The sequence below is a fragment of the Rhododendron vialii genome, chromosome 3a (assembly GCF_030253575.1).
Source record: "Rhododendron vialii isolate Sample 1 chromosome 3a, ASM3025357v1".
In the NCBI taxonomy this organism is placed as follows: domain Eukaryota; kingdom Viridiplantae; phylum Streptophyta; class Magnoliopsida; order Ericales; family Ericaceae; genus Rhododendron; species Rhododendron vialii.
In genome coordinates, this window is record NC_080559.1 from 25075214 (window position 1) to 25100050 (window position 24837).

A 24837-nucleotide genomic window follows, 5' to 3' on the forward strand; every position below is an offset into this window, starting at 1 on the left:
AACGATTCTTCGTTCAATGTTTTGTTAGAAAATCGAACGAAAAATTGATCAAGTCATTACCGATATCATTATGGAAAATTAATTTTTTTCAAGAATCCTTACAAAATATTTTAAACAAATTGAGTCTTTATGTGGGTCTTACACAACTCGGTGTACATCAAATGATGTACCCATAGTTTTATTGAAAACAATATCAACTAAATGATCATACTCCTACATCTTTTCAATCACCTCATACAATTATGAAGATATAATGATATATGGTTGTAGATTCATGTAATCTTGTAGATTCATGTAATCTTGTGCATTCATATCCATTTCAAAATGTGAAATATCAAGTTTATTGTTAAATTTTTATAGAAGTATACAATCTTAGGAGAATGATCAATTTTTCAAAAACTTGGATAGAAAGCTATTAAATTGATTTAAAGGACATTGGCGGCGTGGCAAATATATACTCCGTCCAATTTTGACGTTTTAAGAAAAATAATTCTAAAGAAATTTTTGAACTCAGGCAGAACAGTCGCTTGTGCTCATCCGCCCTTCAGTCCGTCTTGGAGGGAGAGTTTGTTTTTTTTCTCATTTAACTCGTCCCCCAAACTAATATCCAACCCTAGGCTTTCCTACGTCTCTTTGGTATTAAGGAGATGTGCATATAGCCATATACTTACTTCAGTGGGGATCATACGATTCATACTAGTTGCGGCCGCCGAGGAGAGCTGCCTAACCCAATATCCCTAGCTGGTCCACCTAAGCGGCCCATAAGCTAGTAATGTATTTGGTTGGCACACCAGAAAAATAGAGAAAACTTTGTTACTGTTACTTTTGCATGGAAAAATGGGGGGGGGGGGGGGGGGAACACAAAAGTTATGCTTGAAAATAACGATAAGTTTAAAAAAAGTAAAAAATAAGATAAATGACGGCCAATGATATGTTTTAATAATTAATACACATCAATGACATTTTCATTATTAACAAATATTCTTAGCATGTCCTTGGCAGGTATTAATTATCAAAACATGTCCTAAGCGGTCATTTTCCCAAAAAATAATGAATCGAATAAAAGGATTTAAATAAAAAAATAAGCTAAAAAGTCTGCCTGTTTTGCAGAAGTATTATTTTTATCTTTAATGAACTTTTCAAGATTTTGATCATAATTTTTAGACTTCTCTTATCAAGATGAACCAAAAATCCAAAAAAAAAAAAATTAATGTAAAAATAACAGATGCGAATATTTTTTGAATAAAAAACAAAAAAACAAATCTATTTTTTCTATTTAGGCCGAACTGCCCAACTCGAGCCCAACCCAATCACAACCCAAAGTCCACTTTGTTACTCCTCCCGTAAGGAAATTATTCAATGCCTCTACGGCAGCAACATGCGGTGCTCCAAACTCTTTTTTCACCATACATTTATGTGGTTCTCACCACAAAAAATTTGAAGCCCACACAACTATAATAGAGTAGTGTTTAGGGCACCGCTAAGTAGTGCCCAAGAGGCAAATAATAATTATTCCGTGAGGTAGACACTCGATGATAATCAAACAAAACTAAGAAGGTCAATGAGTTTTTAGCTCAATTGGCATTATTCATTGCCAATATTAATGGAGTTGGCATTATTCATCGTCAATATTAGTGGAGGCCTGGGTTTGAACACAATGAGAGACAGTTGGTTGGGGTTCGGGACTTGTTCGGGACTATGAAGAGCCTCCGGATCCTGTGGACTAATTACAAAGTACTACTTTCCACTATCTCACGCAGATATATAATACAATATTGAGAAGAAAAAAAGGAAAAAAGTAGACATTCAACCGGGAAGGGTAAATTCGGCAGCGCAATCTTTTTACTCTCTCTCTCTCTCTTGGATTCGACGAAGAGCCAGAACTCGCCATGGCTCTCCTCCACCCCTGCTCCTGCACAACCCCTCCTTCCCCTTCCCCTATCCTTCCCTTCAAAAACTCGACACCCAATCGCCTCTTATTTACATCCCCTGCCCTCTGCCGCCGTTTTCCCCCCAACCGTCTGACCCCGCGGCTGAAAGCTGCTCTCGCCGTAGAGTCTCCGGCCGTTTCCGGCAAAAACAGCGGCGGCAACTCACCGGAGATACTTCTCGAGGTCAAAGACCTCTCCGCCGTTATTGCCGAGTCCAAGCAGCCGATACTCAAGGGCGTAAACCTCTCTGTCTACGAAGGAGAGGTCACTAATTATATATAACTGCTTCAATTACTCAATTTCGTATAATTACGCAATTTCGCAGATTTTTTTCTGTTTAACGAGTCGATAAGACTGAAACACTCGTGGCTTTTTGTAACTGATCTTTCGTGCTACATGCTTCATCGAAGTGGCTTGATATTGGTGTTTGTGAATTCATCATGAAATCTTTAGTCTCCGTTTAGCTAAGTGGCAACACAGGATTTGTACTCGGCCGGGGCCCTTATCACCTCTATCTTTACATTAATAACAAAAATATAGTCTCTTAAGGTAAATATTGCTACCTACTAGTTTTGAGAAGAAGAGAGATTGTACTTATCAAAAAAAAAAAAAGGAAGAGAGATTGTGTACATATACATAACCTCATTTGATTTTATAATCACGACCTATATAACTAGAAGTTTTAGGGGGGTTTTCACACATATATAAAAACTTTATCAACTTTTTTTCACTCAAGAGACTTGCAGGACCAATCCTATAAAAACTTTTCCAAATTAACCTGAAAATATAGTATAGTTAGTGGGACAATTGGGAGGTGTGTAGGAGTCCGGACCCTTGCTTGCACCCCCTACAATGGCCGTTTAGATAGACTTGGATTTAAAATGAAGGGATTTGATGTTCACTTTTAGCGTAAACTAGACGCCTAGGCACACACGATGCATGTGCTGAACGTATTATGGAAAACACGGAAAGCGAAAAATCTTCAATTGAGACTAATCTGTAATGAAATCTGAGATGTGAAAATAGAAAGAGAGGGGAGTAGAAAGTTACGGTGGCAGTTTTTTTTTTTTCCTTCTTAGCGGTATCTTTTGATAGTAAAGGGGTAGTTTAGGAAACTAAATTGTGAGCCAACCTAAAAAAGAACTGACCTTCACATTAAAAGGGTGTTCCCTTTATAATAGTGGTAGATGTAAGAGGTTTAGTTAGAGGTGTCTTGCAAGGTAAAAATGGAAGATGTATTAGAGCTAAAACATACATATTTTGTGGAAATCAGGGTGTAACTACGATCCTTAACATGAAGGATTTCAAGTCAGTGATAGAGTTCTCGACCTCAATATCGAAATCACTTTGTGAACTCTCAAATCTGAATTTGAGCTATTCTCATTGAATAATAATGCTAAATGCCTTAACTGAAATCCAAAACTATCCAAATGGGGCCATATTGTTGTTATGGTGGTTGGTTAAAATCAGGTATTGCTTATTTTTGTGAACGAGGCATTTGCATACAAACGAACGGTAATTGATGTATGTTGTTTGGTGTTTAATTTTTTATTTTAGTTCAATGTGTTAGTTCTGATATGGTTTAATGGTTTACTTCTGGTAGGTACATGTAGTCATGGGGAAGAATGGTTCTGGAAAGAGCACTTTTGCAAAGGTTGGTGGTGCTTAGGTTTCTGCTATATGGAACTGTGGAACAAATAGACATGTTCTTATTCTTAATGTTATTTACTTGATTGGACCCAGTTTATCTATCATGTTTTCCTTCAGTCTTTTTAACATAATTTAATGATGTGAATCAGTGCAAGGTTAAATAAATTTACATCCTTGATTATATGGTTCTTTGCAAAATTCAAAATTCGACTTATGGGATGTATAAGTATTTTGTTATGGATGCTCAGTAAGAAGGTAATGGTATTTCTGACTAGAACCGGGTTCTTAGTTGCCGTGAGTAAGGGAAACCATACTTAACGTATAAATATCTGTCTTATTGGCCCCGAGCCCCAACAAACTCTGTTAAGTGGATCGTTCTTGAAGATTGTCCTTTCACTGCCTGAATAAGTTATCTTTTGACCATTTCTTTTTTTCTTTTTTTTTATAAAAAAACTGAGTCCTTTATTGCTGTAGGTGCTTGTTGGTCATCCTGATTATGTGGTAACAGGAGGCAGTATTGTTTTTAAAGGCGAGAATGTGCTTGACATGGATCCAGAAGAAAGGTCTCTTGCTGGGCTTTTTATGAGCTTCCAGTCTCCAATTGAAATCCCCGGAGTGAGCAATATTGACTTCCTACAGATGGCATATAATGCTCGAAGAAGAAAACTTGGTCAGCCTGAACTTTCACCAATTGAGGTATGTGGAGATTTGCTCCAACTTTAAAACTTCATCTCATCATTGGTTGGTTAGACTCCACATTCTACCACTTGTATCCCTTTCATCTTTCGGCACGAGACCAGAAATAATTCTTGAAAAAGAAAAGACCAAACTTGCAAAGAGAGTATTGTGAAGAATTCATAAAACAAAACACTAAGCAGAGGATACAAAACAATGAGTTGCTATTATTCCGAAGCACCCAAAAAAAAAAAAAAAAAGAGTTTCTACAACCCAATAATACAAGTCTCGACTGAAAGGAAAAGGGAAAAGAAAAATAATAACATTAAGAGAATGCTCGTGGGGTGTAGAAGCAGGGTGTTGAAGAGCCTAGTCTAGCTGCTTCTCGTGAAGAAACAGATCCAAAGTTTTCCTTCAAACCTTCTTGCAATACTATAATTGGTCCAGAAGCATGACATATCTTGGTCTTTTATACTTCAGACCAAGAAATTTGGCTGTGTAAAGAATGTGAAGTTTACACAATTGATTTCCTCTTATAAAGAAAGGCAGTTTAGTTGCAAGCTATGAAGCACCGACACTCCTCAAGGTCACCGTATCCATGCCCGACACACCAGGGTCACAGCAAAAACTGTATGGGTCATGTCACGTGACCCGTACATTAATTTTATTAAATTTTTTCAGAGGGACATGTATGTGGACACGACAAGGATTAAATATGCAATTTTTAAATTATTTGGGGGTAAATGTGTATTAGTTCCAATAGTTTGGGTTAAAAGTGTCACACGATGTATATATGATGCTTGTCTAGGCATATTGATGCTTCATGCTTCAACATATAACTATGTATCCACTAGTTTAAAATAAATATATTGAGTAATTTATCTGTTTTATTGTGTCTCCTGCCGTCTCCCTGTCCCCATTTTAATAAAAATCATATGCCCCATGTCCGTATCCATGCTACAGAGTTTGCAAGTAACTAGAGTAGTTGGGAAAATGTGTCATTTTCTCTTTTTTGTTTGCAAGAGCAATATGTTCTACCAGACTACCACATGTATGCATGTGTCATAGCAATAGAGTGTTGAGCTTGAATCAAAATCATTGATTTCTATGAATCATTTGTTTTTCTTTTATTTGGCAGCATATGTGCTTCGGAGATACTATTACTTCATATAATGATTTGATATTTCCTGCTCTGGCAAGTACTTAGGTGAGAGTGTGTGGTTGAATTGTATCTTCGTCTCGCTGCTATGCATTGTGGTTGGATAGTATATTTCTCTCGCTTCTATGTATCTTTGTATTTGTTGTTGTAAAATTTTAATGTACTTGCAATCGCGCAAATCGTATCAAAGTATAGTTATGTAAGAGCGAGGTCAAATCCATAAGGACGCGTTTGATTTTTATAGGAAAAATAAGTTAATCCAAATTAAACTACAATAATGCTACCCACACAGATATCACGCACAGATTATTCACAGACGCAATGATGTGGCGAAAAAATGGGTCCCCCCCTCCTCGTTTTGGTTTGAGGGCCACAATCAATTTTGCTCCCAAAATTTTCCCCAAACCCATGTCTGCCCCACCACACCACGAACCAACACCCGCCGCCGCCAAGAATTGCCGACCACTGGAGACGCAACCAACCGCTATCCACCGCCTATTAAACTGATAAATTTTCCTGGGCCTTCTCTAGAAATGGTATTTTCAGTGATGCATGGTAGACGCCAGTGATGGCAGCGGAAGTCGGATAATAGATTGTCATTCCGGTGTTGGATGACCCGCATTAGACGATCGTAACGGTTGCAAGAGATGACGCCCAACAATGGCGAATGGATGGAAAACGTTTTGGGTAAACCCACCGTGGGGAAGAAACATTGCAAGATGTGATTTGGATGGAGATGGTGCTTTCCTTCTTTCTAATCCTTTCTTGGTCAATCGGAGGATTTTTCTAATCGTTGTTTTTTTCTGTTTTTTTTTTAGTTTCTTTTCAACCTTCCATTGTAAACAGCTTATGAACCCAATCTGGGTTTTGCGCAACAATAGAGAGTCATGTAAATTTTGGCATTTCTTTGCTCTAGAGGAGTCATTCTTTGCCCTTTTTCCTTCTGAAGAGAGAAGAAATCTAGAATTCACAAGAGTGGCGTATAGGAGTCTGGGAGAAGAGGGCGGCTTTGGTGCTGGTCAGTGGCGTCCGTGTTGTTTGGTCGGGCGGCAGCAAACTGGATTTTGGTTTTTGGAATTCTGTGCGACAACACAAACACACCTGTGAAAAATCTTAGAGGTGCATTCGGTGCTCGTAGGCGGTCAGTTGCATCTCCGGTGGGCGGCAGTGGTTGGTGGTGGTGGGTGTTGGTGCGTGGTGTCTGGTGAGGTGGAGCATAAATGGGTTTTGTGGAAATTGAACTTTTTTCAGTCCAAAACGAGAGGGGAGTGAGAGGGAGTGGGGCCCCTTTTTCTGCCACGTCATCTCTTCTGTGAAAAATCTATGTGTGATGTCTATGTGGGTAGCATTATTGATTAAATGGTGCATAAATAAGGTAGAGATTATGTATTGAGAAAAATAACTAAGGTTTTGGAATCCACGCCCATAATTATTTATCTATTAATCTTACGCAATGATTTTTCCTTTGATTTCTACACAATCATTTAGAGGCCAACCTTAATCATCGTGATTTTATTTCGTTAAGCCCTTTTTATTTATAAGGGAAGTATGTTCTCCCTCTACTTTAAAGTATAAAGACCAAATCATCGATTGTATTGCTGAAAAGAAATCACATTGGATACCCTGTACTTCAATATCAACTTCTATGACCAAGTAATTCGATTAATGGGATAATATCTAAAACCCTTTCGGACTAAATCTATATCCAAGTTTCATCTGTTTTAATTAATTGAGCCAAGAACAATAAACTATGAACGCACGTTGGAGAAATCATACGCAAAAGATCAATCAATAAACTTCTTTCATCTGTAACCCTAGTTTAAAGGATTAACCACTCATGGAGTCAAAACTTGTAGTCTGTGGTCCTTTGCCAACCCTACTATCTCTTTTATATGAGCTGAAGATTTACTTTCCCCAAAATCAAATCCTACCAAAACTCTTATTGTTAGGCCCACTGACTAATTCCACATAGGCTTTCCTCCAACATTGGCGATTGCCTTCGAACAACACAAATCTTGCACCTAATTGCTGAAAATTATGAGTAAAGAGCTAGATTTCTCTTTTACATCGAAGTCCCCTCCTTTAAAATCCTAGTCAAAAAGCCATTCCATTAAGGTACCCAATCTAAAGGCAAATTTTCATTCTTGGTCAATTCCCTTTCATGATAAGAATAGGACTTGACTGAAGTTACTTGAGTGAAATAGTTAGCTGGACCCACCACTTGAATTAATTTGATCACGGGCTTTGCTTAACACAAGTAAAATTCGACTTTGCGCTTTTTATTCCAACGGCCGAAATATAAATTGCATTATCTTTTTCCTCCAAATTAATAATCAATGTAAATGACCAAAAAGATAATAATCATAGCCGATTATCACAATTAAGAACTAACAACATATGATATTGAAGCTTCTATGGGTATTCTTATAATTCATCACGGGTTTTTAATTTTTACTTTCTATGTAATGTGAGAGATGTCTGATTATTTTCTCTGAATCGTATGTGATCCACACAATTTTAATTCCGAGTTTTATTTGACACCTGCGTGTAAAAGAAAGAAGCAATCTTGTCACATGATAAATTTTCCTTTACGAAATTAGGCAGAAGTTTGGGGCTTCATTTAGTTGTTCTAAGTTACTGATAAGGTTTTATTGTTGCAGTTCTACGGCTACATCTCTCCCAAACTCGAGCTTGTGAATATGAAAGTAGACTTCTTAAATAGAAATGTTAATGAAGGGTTTAGCGGCGGCGAAAGGAAGCGCAATGAGATTTTCCAACTTGCGGTATGGATTTTTCACCTCTATTTGTTTTTTGTTTTTTTTTGGTAAGTTAGTTTTATTAACCAAAAAAAGTATATTACAAGAATGATCTAATACTCTAGCTAAGCTTGAACAAAGCACTCCTCTTGCAAACAAGAGGAAAAGCACCTATTGGGTAGACAAGAAAGAAAACAAAGGTACAACCCAATCTGAAGAACTAAAAGCACTTGCCACACAACATAAGCATCCAAATACTAAAGTAAAAACTTTGAAACTTGAGAATTTCATCTCAAGACTAAGGTGGTTCATGAGGAATTGAATTCTCTTTCGCTTTAGGTGGAGGAGGACCATCCTTCCTTTATAGGACACCCGTCTTAGCTCGTGCACCTCTCATTTGATGCAGCTTATCTTTGAGTTTCCTCCTATTGTCCTCTTTGTTGAAGTACCATGGATGTGTTCATCTTGTACACATACGTTGTTTGTATCCTTCAACATCTCTTCCTGCGCTTAACTTAAAATTTTGAGATTTCAAACTCTTGTAGAAAATTGGATCCGGTGGAAGAAATATAAGCTTTCACTCCCTTCTCACAAATTCTTTCCTGTTTCCATCCCTGTTTCCCTTCTCATTCTCATTCCCCTTATACTGATCTCTTGCCTTTCATTAAGAGTACTTTAATTCTTTTCTCCTTCTACCTCCAAAATTGATGTGAAGATTTTAAAGGAGGTTTAAGGTGACATCTAATGGAAGAATGACCAAAGGAATTACATTATGGGGTTTCCATAGGTCGAGATACTGTCGGTCAACCAATTAATGTGTGTTGTGAAGTACTGGCATTACTAGGAGACCATCGAGACCTCTACATTGATCTCCGAATGATTTCCATTCACTATAATCTTCAAAGATTTTGGAACAACGGTAGATGCATCCATCTCATCCTGACTCATATTTTAAGTAGCTTCATCAAGGTACACAGGCTTGCCTATTATAGTTCCCAGAAACTAATCCCATCCTTATGCCAAAGTTGTAACGGAATATTGAAAAACTTCACCCGGATAGGCATTTATTAAAATTCACTTCGAGTCAGTTGGATGTCTGGGTTCCATTTCTTCATAATAAGAAGCTTCCCTCCAGAATAATGGAGTATTCCAAGTATTCTATCAGAACCATGGTTCAAAGAGAATACCTCAGCAAGATCCTCTCCCCAACTGTTTTCTGCCCAGGACTTTACATAGTGGAATGAAAGCTTTTTGTCCAAGAAATAGCCAATGAGGGATAATTCCCATAAGGAAGACCTTTTCATTGCTATTTTTTTTTCTACTATATTAATTCAAGAAGGTAGTACTCTTTCTGCTTTTCCTTGTTTTGGATTGGGAAGGGCTCCTTTTCTCTTCATGAATTGGAGTTCAGTGTGGTGGTCAATCAATTTGACAACCAGTCACCTGAGAATTCCTTAGTCCTGTTTCCAACTTATATTAACTTGGTGCAGGATCAACTGATAAGTGGAAAGCAGTGGCAATTTGGATTCCATTTCTTGGAGAAAGTTAATGATAATATCTGAATCGAGATAAAATTGATAAATTTGGTGGTAATGATACTAATGGTATCATGCTTGCTAGTCTTATATTTACCCATTTCCATCAATTTATTTGGATTAGGCATTTCTAATTACACATTGGAATCACGGTTTCTTGATTCCAGGTTGGAGAAAAGGATTTCAAAGATGGACTCATGAAATTTATTGTAGGATGAATGTGGAAACGCAAACTTGCATTTTTTTTATTTCCCAACCCATTGATTTTGTTGCCACAACATTATTCTCTTGCTCAATGGTACAATTTAACATGTAAGTTGGGGTCAAGTACTCAACATAAGGGTTTCTACTTCATTATTTAAATTTAATCTCTTCATTAATTTTTTATTGGATTTATTTTCTTTTTCCTTTCTTCCTCTGTCCAAACACGGGTAACACATAGCAGGATTTCAAAGCTTTCCCTTTTGTGTCTGTTTTGCAGGTTCTGGGTGCAGACTTGGCTATATTAGATGAAATTGATTCTGGGTTAGATGTTGATGCACTTAGAGATGTAGCCAAAGCTGTGAATGGGATTTTGACAACCAAGAATTCTGTTTTGATGATCACTCATTATCATAGACTTTTGGAGTACATTGAACCCACTTACGTCCATATTATGGTGAGCAATTTGCTACTGTAATGTTTTCTGAACAAGGAGTGGATCGAAGAGGATAGGATTGAAATGAAACTAATCAATTCTTCATTGCACGTTGCATCTATAGTCCGTAAACCACAACCTACTGTTTTATTTGAATTACATTTCTCATACCATGGCATGTTTGTGTTTTGTGTAGTCTACTATAAGGTTTCTGTTGCCTATGTTTTAGATGATAAATTTGTGCAATTGCATAGTAAACTTGGAAAGCAAAACGGAAGTCCTCTTTTTCGGTGAACCTGCCAAGCAAGCTGTAAACCCATCTCCCACATTCAAGTTAGCATGTGCCTGAGCTTTGCATTTTTCCTGACGTCAAGGATCTGCTGATGTAATATAATTGTCTGTTTATATTTGTGATCCCAACTGGTCTCAGGGTTTGAAGCATCTACTTGCGTTCATAATCCTGTATATGGCTTCACATTTGCTGCATTTATTAAAACGAGAATTAAGATGTTGAGAACTTTTAAGAGTCCAAAGATATATGCTTGAACAAATATTGGTTTTGTTTCTCCATAACCTTAGTGGAAAGCTGCATTGTACATATGTTGAAGTCTTTTGAAGTATAATTATTGCTACTTGCTAGATATACTGCAACATTGAAGCCCATAGTTCTTGTAATAGCCAGTTCCTGCATCTAGGATTTATTAAGACATTCTTGTAGCTAAGCATGTGAAACTTTAGGCAAGATTTTATTGCCTTGTCATTCTTTTTCCAATTTTCTTGCAGGAGGGCGGAAGAATTGTGGAAACAGGAAAGGAGTCTGTAGCAAAACGTATAGAGAAAGAAGGTTATAATGCAATTCCTGCCGCATAAAATCGCTGGGCAGCAAGTACTTTTTTTTCTCTCTTCACCCCACAATTCCTATCCTCGAAATATGGTTTTCAATTCAGGTTAAACCTTGCTTTATCACTTTTCCATCTTGTGTAGCTCAAAATCTGCAAATGATTCAATAAGCCATGGAGGAAAGAAAGACATATAGAGCCCTGTTCCAACTCGCTTACCATACAGTTCTTTAATCAGGCAAAGCTGATCTAAAGATGAATTCTTTGGTTTTATTCGTGGAGATGTGGGAGGTGAGCCCAGTTTGGCCGAATGATGAAAGTACTTGTGATAACATTGTGATAACAAAGCTCTTGTTTGTCCAAATACGTCTTCCCATTGAGATTGTGAAAATTAGTTTTGGCAAGTAATTGTTGTTACTGTGAAAGAGTTAGAAGATTGTTTATTGAATTACTGGGAGAAGGCTTCAATGTAGTTGAGATGTGGGTTTGAGAAATGGCTCCGTGATGATGGGAAAGTGACGTGACTTGCGTCCGGAAAATACTGAGAGATTATTCAGTGCCCTAGAGGCATTGCCAAGTGGTGCCCAACCGCCTCTCCACCACTCATTTGTGGGGGCTCTACACACTTTGTGATGAATAGAAGAGTTAGGACACTGTGACAATGCTCTTGGGAAATTGAATAATTTCTCGAAAAATACAGGGAATATTGCTCTTGGAACGTTGTTCCCCTTCTCACAACACGTGGGGGGCTCAAAGAATATTTTTTATTGTGGAGTAATGTTCCAAGAGCATTTAATAATCACTTGTCACATGGGCATTATCGTCATTAACCTTAGAAAATTTAACTGGGAAAGGATTATCTCATCTAATGAAGGCCCTCCGTATGATTAAACTACAAGAAAGCATATTCGTAATACTCCCTCCATCTTCCTTTGTGGGTTTCTGTTACTTTTTTCTTCTCAATTTAAAAGTAACGAGCAAAAGTTGATAGAGTTAGGGCCTGTTTGATAAAAATGAATGTTGAAAGCTGAATACTGAATTTTTAAGTTGAAAAGCTGATTGGTAAACATATTAAGTACTGAATTAAAAAATGATAAATTAATTTTAGTTTCAATTCTCTCTTAATTTACTAATGGTCACAATCTACTTATAGTAACGGTGGAATGGTGATTGTGGTGGTGTGTTGGTGGTGATGGTGGTGGCGTTGGAGTGGTGGCGATAGTGGTGTAATGGTGGTGGTGAAGTGATGGCGGTGTAATGGTGGCAGTGAATATTGTTAGTGGAGTGATAGTTGTGCAATGGTGGCATTGTGTAAAGTGGTAGTGGTGGTGGTGGTGGGAGTGGTTGTAGTGGTGGTTTGGTGATTAAATGCAAATAAACAAAAATTTAGCCAAAGTTAAGTAGTTCAAAGTTACTTAATTTTTTTAAACTTTTTAATCTACATTTTAAGTAGTACTTAATTTGTTAAGCAATGTAAAATGTCGTTATCAAACCTACTAAATCACTTATTACTTAATTGATTCAGTTTTAAGTCCTGAATTTAGGTTATCAAACAAGCCCTTACTCTTTTATCATTCACTTTAAAACTAAATTGCTCCGTTCAAAAAAAAAAACTAAAGATTGCTACTAATGAGGACAGGTAACGATGATGAGTAAAAAGAGAAAATGAGTATACGGCAAATGTAACGACGATGTTTTTTAGATGTGTCCTTGTTAAGCTGGAATCCCCCCAAGGGACCAGCAAATGGGAACGGTCTCTGCTCTCTTGAGTCTCCAGGACAATGGTGGGATCTGAGGTTGGTGTTGCCCCTCAAAAGGGCAGCTCCGCGCTGTCTTCCGCGAGCACGGTCCATCGAAAACGTTCACTTCATAGAGCTCGTCGTGTAGAATAAGTGTACCAAAAATTAGCTCGATCGAATATTATGAAATGCCTAATCGAAACATATATAACTTGGCAATAATAAGTTCCAATGGGTTTGATCTAGTGTTTTGGATCCATATTTTCAAGATATAAATGTTTTCATCAGACACTTAATGATATCTGATCGAACTGATTTTTTGTACCCTTGTTCTACTCAACGAACTTTACGAAATAAACGTTTTCAATTATTAGAGCGAGATTGAAGCAGACCGCGCTCTCGGGGGGACAGCACGCCCCAGGTCCGACGATGGTGCAACAAGCAATAGAGTTGCTCTGTAACCCAACGTTATTTCTTCAGTTTTTTATAAGTAGGAGAAGATCATGTACCTGTTTCATTTTATTTGCTCATATTTTAAATTTTTTTAGTCATCCCAAATGTTTACTTCATTTATAAATTAGCAACCAAAATTGGGCAAAATTCCAATTTTACCCCTTTATTTTTAATTGAAGTAATTAAATACTCAAGTTTAACACAACAAGAAAAAAGTGAATTGCTCATGGGTAATTGTGAAAATCTCGATTTACCCCCAATAAAATTTGTGAAAATCTGAACATTTTTCAAAGTAAATATTCTAACTCCATAAACAGTCGAATTCTCCATAACAAGCAAACAAAATGAGACCCGGTGAGTAGTTACATTTTAAGATAAAAACAAACTAAACTTTTATTTGGTGCTCTTGGAATAATGTCCCATGAGCTTTCTACACTACATATTTGTGTAGAGTTCATCTCATATCGTGTGGGTCAGAGGGGAGGAAGAGGCCTTGGGGCTAGGGCTATGTATGGTCTGGATCAATTCGGATTTTTGAGAATCCGAAGACTGAACCACAATTCACGATTTTAAGAAAATACATCTGTTTCCATACCAGAGGTTCTACATTCTTGCTCCGAACCAAACCGTAAGTCATGGTTCAGTTCCGGTTTTTATCCACGAATTACATATAAATTTCACATTTTTAATATAAATTCCAAACTCATGCTCTTGCTTACATATACTAGTATATATTTTTTGGGAAGTTAAAGATTTTTTTACGCAAACCTGAGAATACAGAAACTAATTACAACAACGACACTAAAAAACAACCTACTCCTAGGATCAAAGACCCCATTGCTGATGGTCCAGCACTGCAGATTAGTGTATAGTTAACTTACTTACTCACTACTATAATTTAACAATTTAAAACTATAGGTAAAATTATTTCCTAAATATTACATATATATATATATATATTTTACACTTATACGTACAGTTATAAATATCTCATGTCCGGTTTATTTAATTCAAGGTTCCAAAATAGCAATCCGTGAACCAAACTATATCTCATAGTTTTCTAATTTTTGAATTCTTATCCAGTCCATTAATCCACAAATCAGAACCAAAATGTACAGTGTTTTATGTTTCCCTGGATTTTTCGTGCTTGGGGCACTACTGCAGTAGCACCAAAAAATCTCTCGATGCCATGGGGAGTCTCAAAATCCTTAGATATGGTGTCCAATACATTTTCTCAATCTACTATTTCTCTCTGCTTATTATTCTCTAAAAATCTCTTGTAAAATCCAAACCAAACAGTCGACGTCAATTTGACACACGAACACTTATTACACGATGGGCAAGTTTCTTAAGACAGATGCGCATGTAGGAGGAGGAGTATCTGCCATATTTTTTGTGCACTTGTGATATCGAATCTACAGTTGCATTTTTCCAGAGGGCATGCCTGCAAGGTTGGTTCAGACTTCAGACGAGATAGGCTTTGACGTCTTTTCAGTGTCCTTTTCCAAATTGAATGACTTCTCCCTGCACCAACGTTAATGGGTAAATTCTCTGTTGTCTTTTTGTGTGTGCAAGTTAGGGCTAAGCTGAGCCGAACCGAACTTTGACGAGCATGAGTTTGGCTCGTTTATTAAACAACTCAAAATTCGAGCTCGATCTCGGCTCGAGCTTTAACGAGCCGAGCTTTTATCAAGCCGAATTGAGTCATTTACTAAACAAGCTTCTCTAATCGAGTCGAGTCACCCTTAACAAACCGAACTTTTGTCAAACGAGCAAAAAACTTGAGCTCGGTTTGTTTACCAAATAAGCCGAGCCAAACAGAGCCTTAAGGAGCCTAGCCGAGATACTCGGTTTGTTTACAGCCTTAGTGGGAGTGGAGATCGATTGTGGGTACCGCAATGGAGGTTACCGAAACTGTACAAACGGCTTATGGAGCTTACTTTTAGGGTTTTGCACAAATAATTCAAACCGTTCATTAATTTTATTAATTATTTTTTGAGTTACACTCTAAAAAATCAATTGAATTAGATATATATAAATTGTTGATCCAATCTTTCAAGTTTCATTCAAGATCCTTAATTCTGAAAGAAAACATGAAAGATTGTATCAACCACTTATATATATCCAATTGATCAGCTGGTTTTTTTTTTTAATAGGACCAATCAAAAATTTATTTTAAAATTAATAAATTATTCATGTGGAACCTAAAAGCGAGCCCTACATGCAATCTATACCTTTTCGGTACCCCATATTTCGATACCACTGGTATTAATTCTCGTGAGAGAGAGAGAGAGGGAGAGATTGATTTTTAATTGAGAGGTAATTTCACTAAAAAAATTCCAAGGCATTGAAAAATTTCATTAATGCTTTATTTGGAACATGGGTAAAGGAAGGCTAACTGCATAATAAAGGCACTGAATTGATATGCTTTGACGTAAGACTATTTTTTGGGCCAAAATTCAACAATCTAGGCCCTCTTCCGCTAAGTTACTTAATTTTTATTTTTTTTTCGTTTCAGGAGATATGTTATTTATCTCATAATACATCACATTTAATTCAAAAAATATGTACTTATCTAAAAACGAAGTATTTATTTTAATTAGTGGAACACAGATACATATGCAAGTGGATTCTGTTCTAACTTTAGCCAAATTTGGTTGTCAATACATTCTCCAAGGATTGTACTCCTAGATTCATTATGTTACTACTTGGCCTCCGTCCCATTTCAAATGGTTTTTTTTTTTTAAGGAATTCGTGTATTTTCAAATTTTAAAAATATATATTTCTATATATTATTCTTTTACACCAATAAACAGGAATTTGTGCATTTTCAAACCCTCAAAAAATATACTTCTGTATATTATTTTTTTTATAAAAAAAATTAGGGTTTGAAAATGCACGAATTCCCGTAGGGAACATTTAAAATGAGATAGGGGAATAGTAGTTAATTACAATGAGTCATCTCTTTTTTCAGATAAAGAAATTAAAGTACGGCTATTTTTCTTTTTTCTTTTTTTTGCATCAGTTTAAAGATTTTCATTATTAGTTCTTTAAATTGGTAGAAAAAATTTCATTTAAATACATATGGATTTTTCATAATCAACTGCATTTTGGAACGGGGAGTATATCTTTGTGTCTTCTGAAGTGATCCACCTGCAAAGACGTAGTGAGTTCACACTATATTTTTTTGTTTTGATATTTTTGTTTGTCTTTTCAATATTATTGTTAAATTCACCTCTCTCTTTTTTTATTAATCATCTATCTCGACGAGATGAGTCTACGAAGTAAACGACTAATCCCAAAAATTACGACGAAAAATTAAACAAAAAATATGAAAAGTAAGTTTTAGTTAAGAAAAAATGCTGAAGATAAAAGTATAATTAGTCAAACGGTTTCTTGGTTTGGTATTCTGCTCTTTCATTTCATGTTTTGTTAATCTCTTTCGGAGCATCCAGACTTACTTTTGAAGCACCGCCCCCATGGTATTGCTAGAGCACCAGACCCTTTGTCACTTCACATTCACGTGAGATTCATACACTTATAGATAGTTGTAGAATATAGTGATGCATGTTGAAAAATCTTGAAGTAATTGTCTAGTGGAAGTGGTGAGTGGAATTACTCTCTTATCCTTTCGAGCAGGAACGGAACTAGGAAGGGGCATATGGGAGCCACGGGCACAGCGTAGTTTTGGTTTTTTTATTTAGAATTTTAGTATTAATATTAGTTTTTTTTTAATAAGATCACCTAAATATTGTATTTTGTATTGGGTGTTATTTAAATGCTTTAAGAATGTGTTAGTTTTAGATCCCAAAACTCAACTCACCTCTCTGCGCACGGTTTCCCAAAAAATTTTCATTCAAGTATTAATTTTATTTCTTTTTTCTATCTGATCTCCACTCATTACCCAAAAAATCTCCATCAAAACTCAAACCAAACAAATTACTTATAAAGATTTTGGAACCTTCAAATTTCAAAATGTTCACAATTCGGCCCCCGCGTTTACAAAATCCCGACTCCGTCCTTGTTTCCGTGTTAAAAAAATAAGGCCGGATCCTGAAGTACCAATTACTGACAATGTGGATCCGGGGGTACCGTAGTGCAGCTCCACTCTACAGCTCAGTAGGGCAGCCAAAATGACATGATATCATTTTGAACGTGAACGGATTGGGGACTTTAAAATTACTCGAGGTTTTGGAGACGGAATTACACTGATTTTAGAGTGAAATTACACTAATTACACTGATTTTAATTCTCGAATTATACTAATTTTAGAGTGCCTCCATCAATTTTTGGAGTGACAATATCATTTTCCTAATACTTGAGGGATTCGATAAAAGAGAGTGATCTTCGCACCCTTTTTTTTTTTTTTATCACACTTCTCTTTTTGTTTTTGTGTGAGAAGTTACCAAATCACCCTTTCACTTTTCAATATTTTCATTTTTGTTGTTATCCAAATATTTATTGTACAAAATTTAAGGCCATTTTGATAATTTTACACACTAAAAAACAAAAGGGAAGTGCAGTTAGTAAAAAAGGGAGTGCGGAAATCACACACTTTTCGACGAATGGTAAATCTTGTTTTCTTTTTTGTCATTCATTAAACTTAATCTACTCTATCTTAGGAGACGTGGAGAGAGAAATAGGTGCTTACAGAAATCGAACCCTGCTTATGTGCATAAAAATATAAGAAAGACACTAACTGCACTCGCATTCCACTTACGGCGAATGGTAAATCTAAGCACCAAAAAGTGTAACCGTCATAAATTTCTCACCAAAAAGAAAGTTACGTGAGTTTCTAATTCGAACGTTAAATAAAATCCAACCCATACACGATAAAAATATTGTCCTATCAAATTGAATGATTATTTAAGATCTCCCGGATAACTTAGATAATACAAGAAAAGAATCATTATTCGAGAATGACTAGTTAAATCAAATGACTTGTTAAATCAAATGTCATCTTCTCAAGAAAAGAAAAGACTTCATAGCATAAATAAGTCCAAGCAAATAAATTGAATGATGTTACTCCTCTGTCCAAAAAAGAATGACAATTTTTGAAATTCGTGTTATTTTTCATCGCTTATATCTTTTAACTTATAATGTTTTTCATGAGTTTGAAAACTTTGTATAATATAACTAATCAAGAACTATCAAACAACATCCATATTACATATTTTTTGAAATCCATATTGAAATATATAAGAAGTTGAAATTGACACGGATATAAAAAATTGACATCCAATTTGAAACAGAGGGAGTAATATTTTTTACGGCAATCAATAGTAACTATGTAAACACAACTGAAAAATTTATGAATCATATACTTGGAAAGAAGAAGGTATCACTCGACAATTATCCTCGTACATCGCTATAGTGCAGCGATGCACTACGACATCTTCAAACAGTGCTTCGAGAGCTCTTAATAACTTTTCGAAAAAATTGATGTGGTGCTAGAAATTATGTTTTCAGAAGTCGAAAAAGGACTCTTTATTGTGCCTGTGTGAAAATCCAGATGTGTTTTCGCTAAATCAAATAGACCGCAAGTTAATGACAACAGTCAAGTTGCTTCTGTTAATAATATTTTACGTATGCAAAAAGAATGACCCGCCAAAAGATCCACGTAAACATTTACTTTAAAGTCCATTCAATTTAGCGAAGACGCACGCGTGCACCAACATTTGTTGGTGGTGGGTGGTCAAAAAAAAGTACCAGTGTAATTTTCAATGCGAACAGTATGACTCTGTATGAGTAGAAGTTGAAAAACAAAGCCCCTGCCTGCCTGCCTGCCTGTCTGGCCTTTCACTTCTACTAGTACTCCAGTAGTTTTCTTGAGAGAGAGTACACCCACATGCCCACACAGCGAAACTGGGGATTCTCTCTCTCTTTACCTTTGGTTTTTCTCTCTCTCTCCCTCCCCTGAGTCCCCACCCTCTGATACGAAAATGAAACGTCCAAGGGGTTTTAATACACTGGATTTTGGATTTATCAAGTAGTATATAGCAGGGCCCTTCTTCTCTCTTTACTTTCCCCTTGTGTTATTTAGTACTGTTGGATGTTTTTCAGAGACGCACAAATACAGTATTTTGGAACACAAGTCGCTTTCCAGTCTCTGATTCTCATGACGACAGCGACCCATCATCATCTCCCTTCCTCTTCTTCCATAAAACAAATCTGAACAAACATCTTTTCTTTTCTCATCCAGCAATTTCTCTCTCTCTCTCTCTCTCTCTCTCTCTCTCTCTTGTATTCTTTCACCTTCTTCCCCTTGCATATTTCCTCGAATTTTGTTGCATAAGCCTTTCAGCTTCCTCTTTTGTTTTTTTCTTATACTGTTTTTGTTTCTTGCTGTGAATTGTCGAATCTGAAACTAATCTGCAGCATCAGTGGAGACTTGGTGTTTAATGTAACCATGACATCTCTCAGACCCTCAGTTAAGTTTTTTTTTAAATCTCCTTTCTTTCTTGTAGCCTAAATTTCCTCTTGAAGATATGTCGCTCCTTGTGCAGCACTTTTGTGTTTTTATGGAGTATTTATTTTGCTGGGTTTTCCGAAATTTTTGTGACTTTTAGTATCAGAGAAGGCTAAGAAAATTAGGTTTTGACAACACAAGTAATAGTATATGAATAAGTGAATATGATCTGTTCTTGACTGGATCATTCAGTTTAAACAATCATGGGTAAAGTGGGAATCGGCTCTTTCTTTTCTGTTTACCAAGCTTGAAATAGGGTTAGGGTTTGTGTAGGCTGATTCTGCCTAGCTTTTCTTTTTTGTGGAGTAATTTATTATTTTGTTGCAAAATTGGGGCAATACTTTTTTATTTATTGTTTAAAACAAGGACCCGGGGATGCTACCAAGCTTCTTGTTGAGCTGATTCAGAGCGGTCGATTTAGGCGTTCATCTTGACACAGACGGCTCGGATCGAATATGAATGCATACAAATTGCATACAAATCTGAACCGTCTCTTGTTCGGTTAAGATCTGAACCATCGATTAGAAAAAGAGATGAGCGGTTGGATCGTCCACCCTGCACCGCTTCTCCCATAGCAAGATATGCATTAAATGCTTTTCTTGTACTTGTTAAACTCTTTGGTTGCAGCTTTATAACAGAGATTTTAAGCCAAAAACGTGCGATAGAAAACCAGGTTAGATACACAATTTAAGCTTGCTTTTAATGACCAGGGTTGAAATTTACAGTCTCTTTTGATTTATTAAACAACTAATTGGTTGCAAGTATACTTAAATGCTTTTCTTGTACCGATCAAAATCTTTGATTGTAGTAACAGAAAATTTAAGTAGAAATTTTGAAAATAAAAAACCAGGATAAATACGAAATTTATTTAAGGTAGCTTTTACTATATAGCTTGTTTTGTTTTTGTTTATTTTTCTCGTGTTGGACTGATATGATTTGCAAAATGGATTTTGGTTTGGAAACTAATCTTTGTACAGGCAGATTGAAAACCAATTGTAGGGCTTACCATAAGGAGAAACTCTGAAAGTTTTATGATTTATCAATTCTTTATATGATTACTTGTAAAAATCGCGCTTAAAGCTCATCGTAGAGTCGTGATTCTTGTGAATCCATAATCATCGTTGTGAATTGCTCATATTTGTGTAGTTGTTACTTATTCTTCTAATTCTCACCGAAGAGAACTACTCAAAGTAACTTGGAAAAAAAACATCTCCCAATAATCCGTTCCCTCATTGTTTCGATCTCAAACATGAAGAAGGTAATATATTGACCTAATTAATCAAGAAACGAGTATTGTTTCTGTGGCGTATATTTAACTTGCAAATTTAGTATTTTTCCTTCGTTGTCTGATGGCAGAAACCTATGTGTGGTTATAACATAAAAGTTATAGCTGCATCACAAATTCAGTAATTGCTGACCTTTGAAATCACGGTGTAATTAGTTGTTTGTTGTTTTCTCTTTAACGAGTTGCATTAGCGAAACTAAGCATTTGAAATCATACATTCTGGATGTTTCTCATACTGTAGAAAACTCACCATCGGTTTTATTAATGATTCTGTCCTTCACCACTTATGATTTGGAGAATTAACCTTGGTAATAGAGAAATTTCGTTGATTCTGATTTGTGTCAGTTGAATGCAGTTGAATTAGGTAACCAGTCCGAAGAAAGGAGCTGCAAAGGAATGGTCCGAGAGAGCTTCCTTCTGCCCACCCATGGAGGATATCAGGGGTCTGAATTAGCTGCCGACTCATTCATCCGACCACTCAGTAGAAAAGGCATTCGCTGGTTGCATGCTACTGTGGTTGCGTGAATGATGCGGGAGATAGTTTTCATTCTTCTCCCTCTGTGCTTGGACTGAAGGGAGCTCCTTCTTTCTGCTGCCTTGTATCCCCTCCTCCTCTTGATTCATGACGTGTTTCGTATTATTGTTGCGGTAAGGCACTCAAATGTATCATGTATTCTTGTGTAGTTAAACAAGAGTGATGATGGTGGATGTAAGGTACATTTGGAGAATCAGTTGTCCTTGTGTGTCCGGCCTAGATCCTGTGCAAAAGCTTTGCAAATTCCTAATAAATTGAACCATGTAAACTTCATTTGTGATTACAAGCATCAATAATATTTGATCTTCTTCTAGGTTATTTCAGGGTCATAAATGCTTAAGTAATGATCCTAACCAAACACATTGCAAGGCTCATTACCGCTCGGCACTTGTGCAGTTGGAAAACATTACAAATCTCCTCTCGTTGTTTTGCCCGCCCTTGGTACAAAACTTGGCTACTGTGGTAACCACTGTTCTCCATATGTTGCCTTTCTTTTTTTTCTCTTTAGTATGTGTAGCTAGGGTTACCCTTGTTACTTCTCCTGTGTTATCCTGATTTCTCTTTAGAAAAGAGTGCTATTTCCTCACTATAGACTAAAGTCCTCTTTGATCAGTGGACTTCACCATATAAATAGTGAATCTTATGTTGTTAAAATTGGGAATTCTACGGTGATCAGCCCATGCAATTTTCTCCTTGCTTGTTGATCAGTGGTTGTACTCCTCAAGTCTAAATTAGATCTGCCATGTTCAACGACAACGGCTTGAAGTGGTTTGTAAGCAAAACCCTCACTTAATTTCTTGTTATTTATTTCAGATGGGAGCCTCATCCTTTGTTTTGGTAAATCAAAAACTAAAGCTTCCGTTCACACTTGTTTCTAGTGTGCGCCTTTCCTTATATGTTGAACGTTTTGTATAAAGGTCAGTGCTAATTGCTCTTTTCTTTTGTCTAGTCTAGAGACGCAAAGCTGGAATTCTTTTCGTTTTCTTTCTAATCGTTTTGCTGCAGTAGGACAATGCAATGGAGATTGAAAGTTGAAGCTGAGTTGAGGTAAGTTTCTGGAAAGTATTTCTGTTCTTAATAAGTTTCGTTATGGCTTAAACTTCGTTGTTTCACGGCTTTCGCCTTCGAGATGGGTACTTGGAGCAGATTTAGGTTTTGTTCCAGGTCCAACTCTTTCAGAAACTTTTGGCCTCAAGAAGTAGTGATGAAAGTCCACTAAAATAATAAAACGGTGTGTTTCTGATTCCTTTTTCTACCCTAATCCTAATTTAAATATGATTTCTCACTAGCGGATCACACACTTTGATGCCTAGTTGTGTCGAGGAAGTACAAAGTTCGCGTATGCTTTAGGGTTTAAAATTCCAGTTTGTTTCCTTTCATCAAGAAAGGAAGTACAATTCCATGGGTGCTTTTAGGTTTAAAATTCCAGTTTGTTTTGGTTCATCAAGGAAGAAAGTACACTTTGCCCTAAATTTTATTCCATCTGCATGTGTGCCTCAGTTTCATTGGCTCACAGACCATATATTATATAAGCCATTTGCTTGGTTGGTTTTAATGTTTATTGTATTTGTTGGACAGGTGAGGAGGGCACTTCTTCTTTGTTGGTTTTAAATTTGGGTTATGGGAGTTTTTCCAAATGGGGGTGGGGGGGACCTCTCCAGCCCAGATCCTGTTTTGGTAATGTGCTTTGCTACAGTGCTGGTGCAGATTGTACTGTACCTGGGTGGATACCTACTGTTCCTAAGAGTCAAAATACTAGTAGATGCTGTCTTGCTGTGGTCCCATTTTCTCATCAAATATTGTATTGTTTGGAAGAATGATGCATAATGAACCAATGGTGGTCTATATTTTATTGGAAGGGTTTTTTTTTTTTTTTGAATTGCCAATTCATTCGTCACAAGCCCATCGGGCAAACAGATTTCAGAACAGGTATAGGAAAGAACTAAAGCAACCGAAAAGTCGAGATTTCAGGCACCTACTGTCGAAGCAAGCCCCGCAATAACGCTGGTACGTAAGAATCAATTTTGGTCTAGGTAACAGAGGATCTGAAGAGATCCACAGCTCAAACCCTAAACAATTAAGCCACGTTGAAATCTGAAGGCAAAACAACAGCAAATCAAAACCACAAGGGTCAGCGGCCAGAATAGGATGAGAATCAAACACCATCGGATCACGGCGACCGAAGACTAGATTTTTTCCAACTGAAATTGTTGCACCGTCCAAACAAACAAACACCACCAGACCACCACCAAATCCAACAACACCATCGAATCCATCAGTCCCAAAACAGACATCCAGAGACACAAAAACCACCAACACCGGACCAATCCCCAATGTTATTGGAAGTTAAAATCCTGTAATTGTCATCTCAGTAGCATGTAGTGGTGTCTCCGGGAATTATTAACATTGGGGTCATTCCGATTATTCCGCACAAAAATTACTTCATAGTTCATAATGGGAAAAATAAAAATTCGTTTATCTTTATCGAAAAATAAAATTTCAAATAGGTCCATTTAGATATGTTTGTACATAAAAAAAATTAGATCAGTTTCCGAAATCCGCAACTATACACCCAAGCTTTTAAGGAAAGTTAATCCTAAATACTCCTCTCTTTTTGATAGTCAAATCCTAATTACTCTTGCTAAGTTCAAGAGATGTTTCTTACCAAAATTTCTTGAGTGCATAGGTTTTTGAGAGGTAGATAGGGGACACAAAGAATTTGTTAGGAGGGGGGGACACCCCAAAGCTAACCAAAGTACGCAAGAGAGAGGTAGGGGACACACACCCCAAACTAACCAAAGTACGCAGGATTGATGTAGAGGACACAAAAACTAACCAAAGTACGCAGGAGCTCCAAGATTGATGTAGAGGACACAATAACTAACCAAAGTACGCACGAGTTCTGGGGTTGTAGAGGAAAATTATCTAGTTGGTTGTAGTGTTGGACAGGGATCATACAGACTATCAATGGACAGAATTTATTTACACTAGCTGTAGCTCTAGTTTTTTGTCCCATGGTGTTGGGCGACCCCATGGCTAATAGGCTGGCGTCGCCTCTAGTCACATAATCCTTCGAAATACTCTGCGCCCGCGTTCTTAATCTTCGATCTCGCGGATTCTAGTACCACATGTGATTGAAAGACATTATCACGATCGAGCTCCCGCTCACGCACG

General features: G+C 36.8%; 1 protein-coding gene and 2 long non-coding RNA genes across 5 annotated transcripts; 2 read left to right on the plus strand and 1 right to left on the minus strand.

Moving 5' to 3' along the window:
- The first annotated feature begins 1795 nt into the window (after positions 1-1795).
- Positions 1796-11676, plus strand: LOC131320666 (ABC transporter I family member 6, chloroplastic). The gene is made up of 7 exons (XM_058351437.1): positions 1796-2195; positions 3535-3585; positions 4056-4277; positions 8076-8198; positions 10188-10364; positions 11127-11225; positions 11328-11676. The coding sequence occupies exons 1-6, from the start codon at positions 1890-1892 to the stop codon at positions 11211-11213; spliced, it is 966 nt and encodes a 321-aa protein (XP_058207420.1). The 5' UTR covers positions 1796-1889; the 3' UTR covers positions 11214-11225; positions 11328-11676.
- On the minus strand, positions 2317-3528 carry LOC131320667 (uncharacterized). Its single transcript, XR_009198318.1, has 2 exons — positions 2606-3528; positions 2317-2385 (listed from the first exon to the last, which is right to left on the minus strand). It is a non-coding gene; the product is annotated as an uncharacterized LOC131320667 (long non-coding RNA).
- Positions 11677-19282: 7606 nt separating the features above from the next.
- LOC131320668 (uncharacterized) lies at positions 19283-23521 on the plus strand. 3 transcript variants are annotated; one of them, XR_009198320.1, is made up of 3 exons: positions 19292-21776; positions 22060-22125; positions 22477-23521. It is a non-coding gene; the product is annotated as an uncharacterized LOC131320668 (long non-coding RNA). The 3 variants fall into 3 exon arrangements; XR_009198321.1 differs by having other exon boundaries at positions 22484-23521; XR_009198319.1 differs by having other exon boundaries at positions 19283-21776; positions 22060-23521.
- Positions 23522-24837: the final 1316 nt, after the last annotated feature.

What these genes read in the sequence shown, in the direction of transcription:
- LOC131320666 (XM_058351437.1), top strand. Translation starts at nt 1,890, where the DNA reads ATGGCTCTCCTCCACCCCTGCTCCTGCACAACCCCTCCTTCCCCTTCC. An exon ending in GAAAGAGCACTTTTGCAAAG is followed by an intron (nt 3,586 to 4,055) that starts GTTGGTGGTGCT and finishes TTATTGCTGTAG; the next exon opens with GTGCTTGTTGGTCATCCTGA. An exon ending in ATGAGATTTTCCAACTTGCG is followed by an intron (nt 8,199 to 10,187) that starts GTATGGATTTTT and finishes TCTGTTTTGCAG; the next exon opens with GTTCTGGGTGCAGACTTGGC.